At 41.9% G+C, this 14,174-nt stretch overlaps 1 protein-coding gene across 2 annotated transcripts in view; it reads left to right on the plus strand.

Moving 5' to 3' along the window:
• Nucleotides 1–14,174, plus strand: part of RAB2A (RAB2A, member RAS oncogene family) — a 105,252-nt gene that overhangs the window by 60,113 nt on the left and 30,965 nt on the right. The window contains exons 1-2 of one of the 2 annotated variants that reach the window (XM_042463425.1): nt 455–514; nt 5,335–5,402. In XM_042463425.1, the coding sequence (XP_042319359.1) occupies nt 5,355–5,402 (48 nt within the window). In that variant the 5' untranslated portion in view covers nt 455–514; nt 5,335–5,354. Of the gene's footprint in view, nt 1–454; nt 515–5,334; nt 5,403–14,174 lie in introns of those variants that run through there. The other variant, XM_042463424.1, reaches the window with a different exon arrangement.

Below are 14,174 nucleotides of genomic sequence, written 5' to 3' on the forward strand. Positions count from 1 at the left end.
TCACTAATGTCCATTTACTTTAAGCCCAGGCTTGAAGCTCTGGCAAAGAGAGAAACAGTGCTTCATTTTGTACCATAAAAAAACTTGTGGGTGGGACATGAAAAGGCAGTTCTCCCATTATCACTACGACAGTACATGAAAACAGGTTTAATTGTCCACTTATGGATTATAGCCCTAGTAAATATAGAAAATGTATGTGATTTTCAAGAAGGGGTAGGATTTATTGGGATTCATGGAAGAATATGAATAAATGCTTCTTCTCTGCTAAGCTGAGGATTCTTCTGTCTCCAGACATGTTTTGTTGAGACTTTGGTTGGTGGTATTTTTTTGTTTTGTTTTAAATAAACCGTGGGAAATATGTTTTTAAATTTGATTTTAAATAATGTCATTTTGGAAGTATTTTCTATTTCGAAATATTTGAAAGAAATATTATTTTTTAGGTGTTGGTGGAAAATCAGTTATTGTTTGCAGTTCACAGACAAAAGGTTTCAACCAGTGCATGACCTTACCATAGGTAGTGTTCATAAGTGATGTGAATGAATAGTGGATGTACCACCTTGTGTCTCAGGGTTTGGGATTAGTTTTATAGACATTTAACTAATAGTCCTCCATTATAAATATATGTGGCACTTGTCAGTATGCTTAGTATGTTTAAGTAATAAATAACTAAATCAGGCACGTATGGGCAGAGTATCCAAATGTCCACTAGTTCTGCTTGATTGTATTGTAGACTGAGGTTGTGTTTTCACAGAACAAAAGCCATGATTTTAAAGGATCCTGGTTTATTGTAAATAGTCTGTGTACTGGTTCAGAATCCCATTGTTTATGTATAATCTTCCCTGCTAGTACATCCACCAAACAAGCCAGGAATTTGCTTAGCATGTCTTAGATAGATAGAGATCTTAGATGTTGCTTCCTCTGTAAGCCAGGATTTTGTAAATACACTAGTATGCAGTCCTGGCCTGTAAATGGAGTGTAAGTGAGGAACCAGAGTTCAGATGATGTGCTAAACAATTTTTAAAAGCTTTTTCTGTGTGTTCTAGCAGAAGGGCATAGTGAGAGCTAACTAGTTGCATTACAGTTACTGTATTGACTGAAAAACCATTATCAACTATTCATCATTTGGTTTAATTTAATTGCCTGTCTCTTTCATTTGAATATTAAATGTTTGTTTAAAACAGGGGTAGGCAACCTGCGGCCCGCGGGCCGGATGCGGCCCGGCGAGGCCTTGGGACCGGCCCCAGCCCGGTCCTGCCGCTGATTGCCGCCGGGGCCTTTGGCCTCTCACATGCAGGGGCAAGGGGGGCAATTGTCTATAGATGCCTCAGAAACATGCATTTATATTAACATTTTTTAAAAAATCAGCAAATTTTTTTGCATGTCCTCCACTTTTTTTAAAAAAGTGTCCACCATTTGAAAATGTTGTCCTACATTTGTCCTGGTTTATTTATTTATTTAATATTTTTTTAAAAAAATAATTAATTAATTATTTTTTGGCTTCGGCCCCCCAGTTGCCTGAGGGACAGCAACCCGGCCCCCGGCTCAAAAAAGTTGCCTACCCCTGGTTTAAAAGTTTTGTTAAATCTAAGTGTAGATAATAATCCCTGTAAATGAATTTTATTAGCTGCACTTCATTGGTTTAATGCAGTGAAATTCATTGTCATATTCTTTTTCAATCTGTATGTGTTGTGACTTTTTCTGAAGTTTTTTTTAAAAAATGTGTTACAATATAATACTTTCAAATATATTTGCTTCCCTTTTTTCTCACACATTTTTCTAACATTTTAAAATTAAAAACTTCTTTTTTCATCAACAGAACTGACAAGAGTCCTTCATAACAAAATCTACTTTCACTTGGAATATGTTCCCTCTCCTTATTATAAAAAAAAAATCCATGCATTATTCTTTCTGTCACAGGCCTTTTACTATCCTCTATCAATCTGATAAGAATAATAACATTTCTTTCTTTTCTTTTTTTTTAAAGTTATAACCAAAAGAAAAGAAACATGACAGGCGTCCCTGTGTAAAACAAACCTGTTTTTTTCAGATGTTTGGCATCCCATTCGTTACGTTGTTTTCCAAATAAACTATTTTTATAAATTCATGCTGTCTTAAGCTCACTCTCATAACTATGGGGGGATACAGATGGGGAGAAAGGAGTGCTGAGACGCTGCCCCTTTCTGCGCCACACGGAGGCCACAGCAACCAAATGGCATGGCCTCTGGGAGCCCAAAAAGAACTGGCTCCCGGTGAGTTCTTTTTAGGGTGCCCTCATGTGCAGTGATGATATCCGTGTGGCGCCGCGCCGTTTGGAAGCTGTGCCACATGTACGTCATCATGGCGGCCCTCGTGTAGGGGCAAGCCATTATGGCACAGTAGGGCTCGGGAGCATGCGGACTCTCCGCTCTCCCAAGCTCTAAAATCGGCCCCAGGCTGGCACTTTGCGCCAGTCTGTAACAGGCCTACCTTTACAAGGCTATCAGAAAAATCAGCATGACAATAAATCACTTCCAAAATACCACACATTGTACTATGATCTGGTGAAACTGCTTTCTAACACTACAGACTATCCTATCTCAGAATAGTTAGCTTCTGCAATGTATCAGTGAACTTGGGGGTGAAACAGACAGGCGGCATGGAGTGACCTTGGACCATACCTCCAACATGCCCAGAAGCTGCTTTATTTGGTCCATTTGTTTGAGGCCTTGGATTCAAAACAATAAACTTTAAATAACTTTTAACTTTTCATAGAATTGGACATGTTCCAATAAAGGACATATAAACAAGACAGACCTACGTTCAGTCTACAATACCCATGAAATAATAGATCTTACTGCCATATCCAAGAGCTGAATAAGTTGGGAAGAGATGCAGTTTTGTGATTTTTAGTTAGGATCTCATACCCATTGTTAGTGGCTCAGTCAGTCACTCTGAAGATTGGATTTCATAGAATCATCAAGTTGGAAGAGACCACAAGAGCCATCCAGTCCAACCTCCTGCCATGCAGGAAATCTAAATCAAAGCATCCCTGACAGATGGCCATTCAGCCTCTGTTTGAAGACCTGTAAGGAAGGAGACTCCACCACACTCAGAGAGAGTTTGTTCCACTATCGAACAGCCCTTACTGTTAGGAAGTTCCTCCTAATGTTGAGGTGGAATCTCTTTTCTTGTAGCTTGCATCCATTGTTCCACGTTCTAGTCTCTGGAGCAGCAGAAAACAAGCTTACTCCCTCCTCCATATGACATCCCTTCAAATATTTAAACAGGGCTATCATAGCACCTCTTAACCTTCTCTTCTCCAGGCTAAACATACCCAACTCCCTAAGGCGTTCCTCATAGGGCAGTGATGGTGAACCTTTTACAGACCAAGTGCCCAAACTGCAACCCAGACCCCACCTATTTATTGCAAAGTGCCATATCCCTCGGGCTTTCTAATAAGAAATTCTGGCAAACTCTGTGCTAGGGCGACAGCATGTGTGCCCACAGAGAGGGCTCTGAGTGCCACCTCTGGCACGTGTGCCATAGGTTCGCCATCACTGTCATAGGGCATGGTTTCCAGACCCTTTACCATTTCAGTTGCCCTCCTTTGGACATGCTCCAGTTTCTCAACATCCTTTTTGAATTGAGGTGCCCAGAACTGGACACAGTATTCCAGGTGAGGCCTGACCAAAGCAGAATAGGGTGGCTCTATTACTTCCCTTGGTCTAAACGCTATACTTCTAATAATGCAGCCTAAAATCGCATTGGCCTTGTTAGCTGCCGCATCACACTGTTGACTCATGTTCAGCTTGTGGTCTGCTTGGACGCCTAGATCCATTTCATCCTGTTTGTGATTCCAACTGAAGATTGTTTTTAAAGCCCTTTAAGGTTAATTTATGAAAACCGATAGTAGATTGAATTCAGCAGTTTATTTAATGACATATTGCTTTGTGAACTCTGGGTTGGTTGCCTTGGGTTCTATCCTGAAAAAGCAACTTAATATAAAAGTCTTACAAAACAAGAAGTGACAACAACTGGGTGTTTAGAGCAAGCCCTGTTTCCAAACTATGTACAACACACTTGTTCTGTTTAGCTTATTTTTATGTTCTAGTTGTAATCACGTCAGCAGAATATATCAAGATGTTTTGAAATATCTAGGATCTTACAAAATCTGTGTTTAAGCAAACTGTTTTTCTTCAGCATGATTCTACATAATTTAGGTTTTATAGTCACATTCTGACCTTCCTTCTTCATTATACTTTTTCTATACCTGTTTAACTTTCTTTTGATGTCATTTTCAAGATCATAACTTGAAGCTTCAGTAAGCAAGATTTCATAAGATTGCTCTTGTTTTTTAATTGTTGTTGTTTTGCACTAGGATTTTGGAAAGTATTTGGCACAATACATGAATCATAGAATCATACAGTTAGAAGGAACCACAAGGATCACCTGGTCCACCACCACCCCTGTCATGCATGAATACACAACTAAAGCATGCACAAAATGGGCCCAACCAATCTCTATTTAAAGATCTCCAAAGACAGAAAGTCCACCACCCTCTGTTCCACTGTCATGTTCTTCCTAATATTTAGGTGAAATATCTTTTCTTGTAATTTGAATCCACTGCTTTATGTTCTAATCTCTGAAGCAGCAGAAAACAAGCTGGTTACATCTTCTGCATTACATCCTTTCAGATTTTAAAAATAGCTATCTTGTAACTTCTCAGTCTTCTCCCTGCTAAACATGCCCTGCTCCCTAGGTCATTCCTGATAAGGCTTGGTTTCCAGACCTTTGATCATCTTGGTTGCCCTTCTCTGGACGCATTCCATCTTGTCATTATTCTTCTTGAACTGTAGCACCCAGAACTGGACACATTATTCCAGGGGAGGTCAAAGTAGAATAGATTATTAGCGCTACTATGTTCCTTGATCTGGACACTACAGTCCTGTTGATGCAGCCAAGAATTGCATTTTTTGTTCATTTTTTTGTTTTGGCTGTTGTACCACTCTGTTGACTCACATTTAGCTTGTGATCTACTAAGATCCTTACATCCTTTTTACATGTACGGCTCTCAAGCCTGGTGTCACCCATCCTGTATTTATGTATTCCATTTTTTTCCTGGCTTGATGTAATACTTTACATTTCTTCTTTTTGAAATTGATGGATTTCATTAGTACAAAACTGTACAGAAAATCTAATAGGCTCTGGTAAACAGCATAGTAAAACAGATTGAAAGCATGTACAGCAATGTGGTTTCCTAGTATGACTAAAGTTATAGCAGGTCCTGATTTCATTTGTGATAATGTTTCAATGTGGTGTGGAAGTTGAAATATAACATTTCATTTTATTATTTAGGTGTAGAATTTGGTGCTCGAATGATAACCATTGATGGAAAACAGATAAAACTTCAGATATGGGATACCGTAAGTACAGTTAAGATTGAAGAAATTATGTAGTGGACCTTGATGATTAGACAAATACAAACGGACAAAAGTGGTATAAACTGAAAAAGTAGAGAAAGAGTTTATGCTGTCTTCAAAACAAGTCAAACTGTTTCTTGTTCTTGTGTATACATGGTTTGAAAAAAACTTTTGATGGTTTCTTGGATCTGCAGCTTCTTACATTGACAAGGGATTGATTCTTATCTGAAGTGATCCGTATTGCTAACTGTGAGGATGGTGGGATGGTAAGAAGGGAAAATCATATGGAAGAATACAGTCCTTCAGATAATTTGGCAGTGTATGCTTCCATAGATCATAACCAGCATTTTGAATGATGGCCAGAAATAGACAAATAGCCAGTGGAGCTGTTGTAACAAAGGAGTTGTGTGCTCCATATTGTTAATTCTGGTCAACGGTTTGACTGCAGCTTATTGGAGCAGCTGAAGTTTCCAAACACTCTTCAGTGGTCGCCTCCCCCAGAGCACATTTGAGCAATCCAGACAGGGTGTAACTAAGTCATGTGTCATCATGGCCAAATCAGATATCTCTAGGAATAGGTGCAGCTGGCAGGCAGTCTTTAACTGGGGAAAAAAATCACTCCTGGCCATTGCAACAGTGTAAGTTTCTATGCTGAGGGTTGAATCCAGAACACCCAATCTCTGGATCAGTAGATTCAGCAGGAACCATCAGCTGAATTCCTGCTTTCTGATTATCTTTCAACTGACCAAGAGTGCCAAGGTCTCTCCTGGATCAAGCTTCTTTATGTTTGCCCTCATTCACTCCAATACATATGACAGATGCTGATTTAGAACCAAAGCTGCTTCTTGGAAGCTAGGCAGAAAGGAATGTTTATTTTGAAGCACACAATCTTTCAACATGGTAATTTCATTTGAAATATCTGTCAATATACTGACACATCTTGCAAGCAGGATGAATTGATATTTCTTTTCCTGATTGTAAAGAAGGGATGGAACCCTGGAATTTAAAGAAAAGGGAGCTTCTTTTTCCTTCCTGTTCAGTTTCCTATTCTTATAATTAAGAAGTGCTCCTTATTTTGTCATCTAGCTACTTGTTTTACTTTTCTCAAATTAAGCTCTCACAAGTACCATGCAAAGTGATCAGTCTGATTCTGGATTTGATTGTCACAAACTGTAGGTGGGGCTTACATAATTCAGTGTTTCACGATCCCTTCTATAACCATTTCCCTTCCAAGCTATCAATCCATCTTTCTAACTTTAATTTATATCCTGCCTTTCTCTCAGCATGAACCCAGTATGACTTACCAAATTTTAAACAAAATAGAAATACGTGATACACAAGGTAAAAAAATAAATCATCATATTAAGACCTCACTAATGTAAAACCATATAAAATCACTTGAAAACATAATAGTGGGAGGAGGGAATGACAGCCCACACAACACCATTAAAAGATACTTAATCATCAAATGCCTGTTTAAATACAAAGGTCTTACCTGCCACCGGCAGGAGAACAAAGAGAGGGCCATTCTAGTCTCCTGTGAAAGGGAGTTCCATCCCTAGAAATAGCCACTGAGAAGATCCTCTCATGTGCCCTCACAAGACAGGCCTCTGGCAGTGAGTGGTGAGACGAACAAAAGGAAAGGACTCTTCTTGGATCTTAGGACTTGGGTAGGCTCATATAGTTTTTTTGTTTACAGAGAATGAAGTGGTTCACAAAAAGTAGCCCATGTACTAATCCAGGGGTAGGCAACCTTTTTGAGCCGGGGGCCAGGTTGCTGTCCCTCAGACAACTGGGGGGCCAAAGCCAAAAAATAAATAATTAAATAATATAGGACAGTGATGGCGAACCTGTGGCACACGTGCCAGAGGTGGCACTCAGAGCCCTCTCTGTGGGCACATATGCCGTCACCCCAGCACAGAGTTTGCCAGAGTTTGTTACTAGAAAGCCAGAGCGACATGGCACTTTGCAATAAATAAGTGGGGTTTGGGTTGTAGTTTGAGCACTCAGCCCCTCAAAGGTTCACCATCACTGATATAGGACATTTTCAAATGCAGGACACATTTTTTAAAAATGGAGGACATGCAAAAATTTTTTTGATGATTTTTAAAAAATGTTAATATAAATGCATGTTTGTTAGGCATGATCAAAATGGAGGACATTTGGGCCTCAGAAGCTAGCTAATATCAATATCATCATCATCACCACCACCACCACTATCATTGTTACAGCAGACCTTTTAGCATTAAATGCACCGAAAATACACAAAAATGCACTTTGGAAAATCACACTCACCAAATGGAATGGAAATCCTCCTCCTCCTCTTCTTCTTCCTCCTCTTCCTGCTCCTTCCTTCCTCCCTCCTCCTCCTCTTCCTCCCTTCTCCTCCTGCTCCTTCCTTCCTTCCTCCCTCCTCCTCCTCTTCCCCCACCCCCTTCCCTTCTTCTCTGCAGCTGTCAGGCAGCCGTGGGAAGGGAGGGAAAGGGCAGGGGGACCCCTCCCCTTTCCCTTCCTCTCCGCAGCTGTCAGGGCCAAGGAGAAGGCAGCGGCCTCGGCGAGGGCAGGCTCCCTTCTCCCCGGCCTGGGCTCCTCCGTCAGCCACAGAGGAGGCCAGGCCGGGGAGAGGGAAGCAGCCTCGCATGGGCCCTGGGGGAAGCCCAGGGAGGCGGCAGGCCGCTTACGCGGGCCCCTTCTCAGCCTGTGCAGTCCCAGGCCTCCCCCCGGAGGGAGAAGCCTGGGGCTGCACGGGCCGAAATGGAGCCCACAGAAGCAGCATGCTGCCTCCGTGGGCTCCCCCCAGGGCCCACTGCTCTTAAAGGGCCAGGGGCAGCTTGGAAGCCAAGAGGAGGAGGAGGAGGAGGCGGTGGCAGCAGGACCGGGCTGGGGCTGGTCCCGCCGCCTCCGCAGGCCGCATATGGGTCGGGGGTTACCGACCCCGTACTAATCTGTGCCTTTGTTGGTTCTAGTGCATCAAAGTGGTTGTTGAAAAGCAGAATTTACAAAGGAAAGGATGTGGTCTGGGAAGGATCATACATGCACATTCATACAGCGTATTCTAGCCACTGCCTCTCCCAGGTATATACATCTGAGGCCAATGTAATCTTGGGAATCTTGCATGGGTCACAAATACCTTGTTCTAGTTTTAGACGTATCTAAGTATAACTACTTTGTGATCTTCGGATCATATATCAAAGTCCCTGTGCTTTTTTGATGTATGTATGTGGCACACTGCATGTGTGAGACCACTTGTAATGGTGGGGCTGGGAGCTGGAATGAAACACAAATCAAAAGTTGAGGTAAATTATATATTTAAAATGCATGCAAAACTTGTAAGTATGAAATGGAATGAGTTAGTATGGACCTAGACTATATTAATTAATACTGAAAGGGATTACCCTTAAGGATCATATATTTAAGAATTTTCAAAGCAGTGTACAATTAGGCATATAAACCTAATACAGGGGATGCTTAAACCGCATGTTTGCTGTCTGCCTGGGGTGGAGCTTGGCAATTATCTGTCCCAGTGCATGTAATCATCTTGGTTATCCATACTTTGTAAAATCTTTGTGTAAATCTCAATTTTGGTTGTTTTTCATAATCTCCTTTAAAAACCATTATTGTAATCATCCAAACATGACAACCAGGTTCTACAAGATCATGTTTTGAAGTGTTCAAAGAAATTAGGATTAAATGTTGCTAAAATGAACAGTTCCTGGATTACATGATGTTGATTTTTAATATTTTATTACTAACTTTGAAAACAGTACTCTTCGCTCCACAAACTGAGCACAAACACATTTTCTCATCCTGACTAGTTTATATTGATACTTATGTGATGCTTTTCATTTTAATTCCCCTTTGAGCCATTGCTAAATGTCATATATGTGTTTGATGGAAGTGTGAACGAATCATGTCTGAATCCATATGTACATAACAGTTGAATTTTCGTCTTCTGGAGCAGAGCAAATTTTATTCCTGTTTGTCAGGTGCTGTTAATCATTAAATGTTGTAATAGACAGTTTGTACTTGGTATTGCCATGTCTAAATTGTGTTTATTTCTTTCGTCTGTTGTTCTGAATCATTCCATTTGCTTTTCCTGGACTTGGCAGTGGAATGTCAGTGCACTCTTTGGCAGCATCTGCACTTGTGCTTATTATTTATTTATTTATTTATTTATTTATGGTATTTATATCCCGCCCTTCAGCCCTAAAGGCTTACAATTATTATTTTTAATAAGACGGTTCCCTGCCCTCAGGCTTACAATCTAAAAGACACGACACAAAAGGAGAAGGGAATGGTGGTGGGAAAGGGGATGAGGTCCAGTGGTTCTTCTCTCCCTCTGAGGCCTGGACCAAGGCAGATAGACTGGAGGGAGGGCTCTTCTTCTTCAGGCTAGCCCTGATGGAGCTGGGCCTGCCTGTTCACTCCCTTGCAGGCCAAAGGATGACAGTTATCATAGAGGGAGGGCTCTCTATCTAGCTTCACTGGTGTCAGTTGCTTTAGTACAAAACACACTGCAGAAATAATTCAGTTTGTGACTGCTTTAACTGCCCTGGCTCAATTCTACAGAATTCTGGGAACTGTAATGTATTGTGGCACCAGAGCACTCTAACAGAGAAAGGGGCATTGGCTCTTACCTGTGATGTGCCCATTTCCAGTAGATAAGAGCCCCACATCTTGTAGTTTGGGTTATGCTCCTCCCACTCACTCCAAAGGGCAGGAAGTAAAAAAGAGAGACCTTCTGGTGACCCCTTGTGGGTGGAGCTAACCCTAGAAGGCCAGTCGTATAACAGCCGAATGATCCAGAAAAAACATAAACAATTTATTTGGATATCAAACTATAGAGAATTGGACAGTAACCGAGACAGGCAGTGAGCAATCTAGCTTGCTCCACATAGGGAAGGACTATGTGGATATGAACCATCCTTATGCCAGCACCCCTGAGGGTGGGCCAGGATGTGGGGTTCTTATCTACTCGAAATGGACATATCACAGGTAAGAGCCAGTGTCCCTTTTCCCAGTAGATAAGAGCCCCACATCCTGTTGTTTGGGATTTACCAAAGCCGATCTAACAGGGTGGGCAGTGCTGGCCCTTCAGAGACATAGGTTTGAGCACCCACCACAGGACCCAGCAGCCTCAGCTGAGCTGAGCTGTCAAGCTAGTAATGGTTAACAAGTGTGTATGGTGGCTTGTAAGTGGCCCCCCTGATGGTTTTTCTTATAGGGCGTATGATGGCTAGAGGTGCTCATGCACCTGTGGTCTCTGGCATGGGTGACATGGTTTCTGGTAGTAACCTCTCAAGGATTTATGGCAGGTAGTAATGCCAGGCCTGGCCCACCTGCTAGGCATGGAGACTGTTGCCTTCTTGCCCATAGAAGAGGGCTAAAGGGAAACAAAGTGAGGTATTAGAGGAACGAAAGATGTTTTTCTTCTATGGGTGGCTGGCTCTCCAGTATGGTGTATGTTTTAAATTCCTTCCAATGTCTGAGAGAATGAAGGAGAAGCCTGGAGGTATCTGATTCTGACTTCTGAGGAGGTTAGAGCTCACCCTAAGGGTGGGGTCTGGGTCTGGCTGAATTGCCATGGAGTCAGTTGTAATAACATTGAGCTGCTAGTGACCCCAGGCTCAGAGCCCCAATGTGCCAAAGGGGCAAAATCAGGAGGGGCCTCAACCAGCAAATGGTTTAGAGAAAATCTCCCTTAGGAACTAAGACCGTCCGCACCCTCAGAACCATGTATAAATCCCAGAAGAGAAACGGTCTTGTGTAGGCAAGGCAAGCAACCAGTCACATGAGGAGTCTGACCATGGAGATGGGATACCATCCCATCCTGGCCCCTTGCCTGTGTCACAACAGTGAGGTTATAAGTGAAGTCTGTTTATTGCTGTGGAGGCCTAAGGCCCCCGCCCATGTCCTCCTGGAAGAATTTCAATAAGGAGAAGACTGCGGGTTTCAGGGAGTCCTGAAGGACCTCCATGCTAACTAATGTGTTATAGAACAGTGTTTCCCAGGCTGTCTGGTCTGAGGAAACAGCAGTTGTTTATATTGTTTTATGGGAGTTTAACAGGAGTAACAGATTTGGCCAAGGGACTGCCGCTCCAACTAGTATTGGTATAGAGCGATGGAGAGGGACTGGGATCACCCTGAGACTGACAGGAGTGTCAGGCATGGGTGCCTTTGTTCCATGGCCCAATCCTATTTTCCCCTTAGAATTCAGTCTAGGGAAAAACACAAGCTAGTGATCCCAGTGGGGAGAAGGATTGCCAGTTAAACCTCCAGGGTTTTAACTAGTCTGAAATGTGGATTATGGTGGATTATGTGATCAGTCAGAATGGAACCTGATCCATTCTGGACCTATGTCAGCTTCCACCTGATCACTGATCACCTTGTCAATTGGTTATAGCAATGAAGGTGATATAAAGGTGATTTAACTTGTAGCAATGAAGACTTACCACTCTGAAAGAGGAATGTTAATGTCTGACCACCAACTAATATTTCAGAACAGTGTGCAGTTCTTTACTGGAACATCTGTGCACCTGTGTAAAATAAGACTAATTCCATGGTTAGGCAAAAAAGACACTGGATTAACCTTCAACTCGCATATATTGATGAGTCCATGCAGAAGTGTGGATGCACTCTGTGTTAACAGGGCCTCTTGTCAGAATTAAGTCTGATTTCATCTGAGGAAGAACTTGTCTAGAGACTTTTAAAAATCATCCAACTCTATGTAGGAGACTATGCTCAACCTATAGGAAGGCTGATGGCTCTCCCGGCTGAATGAACTGCTGATTCTGGAGTCATGAAATGGTAACAGAAGACTTGGCATGGATAACACTCTGCTATCCAGTTTGGAGGGGAGAAATTTCTCCACAAAAGATATGTCAAAGAAAAACAAACTTCAATTTTAAATATTATTAGCTTTATTTTTGTGTGTGACATACATGTGTGTGACATATATTTACAAGCTGTGGGTATACAGAGGGCTGGCTGTAACTCCCTATATGGAGCTTTATCCTAAATGGTATATTAGATCTGAGCATGTATGCTAGCAGAAAACAAGGCAAGTCCCTTTTTCCAACCCCAGAAGAAGGCAGTGTTCTTTGTTGTTCTTTGAACCAGACTTTGTAATGAAAACCTAGTCTGGGAAAGACACCCACAAGGTGGCTAACCTTATAACAATAGTATTCAAAGGCATCTTGTAGCACCTTGAGACCAACTAAAAGAAAGAGATTGGCAGTATGAACCTTCATGGCCTTGAATCCAATTCATCATATGCGTGATAGACCTTGTCACAATAGGTCTACCAAGCCAGAGACCAGTTGTATGGCAAGTCCATCAGCAGGCTTTCTTAGTTAAAACGTAACTATTTAAACTAGTTAACAGGTAATTGTGTTCTTCTTTTGTGGCAAATCCCCTCAAGGCTCCACAGGATGTCTGTATGGGATTTGAAGCAACCCCTTAGCAGAAAAACTTGATTTTATGTTTTAAAACACTCATGGGGGAAGGGAGGTTTCTCCTGGGATGGAAAGGAGGCTGTTTGTTTCTGTTTAAGAATTTTTCTTAACCCCCTGTAATAGTGAGAACCATCTCATAGAAGAAACTGTATTTTTTAGTTTCTTCCCTTAACACACCTCTCCTATGAACGAAGGGAAGGAGAGGGGAGCCAGCTCCAGAGGCTAGCTGACTGAGGTTCCCTGTTTTTTATAACAGGGACAACCCTTTTGCCACTAAAGTGGAGCTTGGTTGGTCACCTTAATCCAATATATCTATCACCTCATGAGATTATTTTCTCAAAGATCCTCAATGGGTGTAAGCATTAGAGATCTGCTGAGTGACCAGAGGAGGGAAGTATCTTTCTCCTTGCTTGAGTCACCCTGCTTATTAGACTTTAAATGAATCTGTATTGTTAAAGCTTATGCTCTTACTGAGAAGTGCTAAGGCTGACACCAGTTTGCACAAGGGAGGTAGAACCATGTGCTCATCTTATATCTTAGGCTGTTCCAGCTAAAGCAAAAAGGCTCTGGCCCTAATGGAGGCAGGGATGGAGGCTCATGAGGAGAGAAGAAAAGTAATCATGTGGCTTTTATGGCTAGCCCTCTCCCTTGTTGACTTAGTTTCCAGGCATCTCCTCTGGCCTGGTAAAAAAGGATAGAGGGGGAGGGGGAGCAGAAACAACACAACTCAAACCTAATGGGCTAACAGTAATAAAATGAACACCAGAAAAAGTTAACCAGTATCTCTTGCTCCATCAAGGGAGACGGCCTGGGAAGTAGCTTCTTCCAGGCACTGAGGAAACTGCTTTTAAGTTAGCAGTGCTTGAAGACCATTACTAATCATGGGTAGATAGTTGCATATGGCCTGTAGTGTAGCCCTGACATTCACAGGGCATTTTGTTTTATTTATGTTTGAGACAGCCCCAGCTTCAAACTGAGGTTTAGAAGTTTAGCCCTTTTAATCTCAGGCAGGCTTTATAGCAGGGGTAGGCAATCTTTTTGAGCCGGGGGCCGGATTGCTGTCCCTCAGACAACTGGGGGACCGAAGCCAATAGATAAAAAAAAATTTTTTTTAAAAAATAAATAAATATATAAATAAACCAGGACAAATGTAGGACAAAATTTCCAAATGGAAGACACTTTTTAAAAAAAAAAAATGGAGGACACGCGAAAAAAATTGCTGATTTTTTTTTAAAAAATGTTAATATAGATGCATGTTTCTGAGGCTTCTATAGACAATTGCCCTCCAAAGGCCCCGGTGGCAATCGGTGGCAGGACCGGG

This window comes from Sceloporus undulatus, chromosome 4 (assembly GCF_019175285.1).
Source record: "Sceloporus undulatus isolate JIND9_A2432 ecotype Alabama chromosome 4, SceUnd_v1.1, whole genome shotgun sequence".
NCBI lineage: Eukaryota > Metazoa > Chordata > Lepidosauria > Squamata > Phrynosomatidae > Sceloporus > Sceloporus undulatus.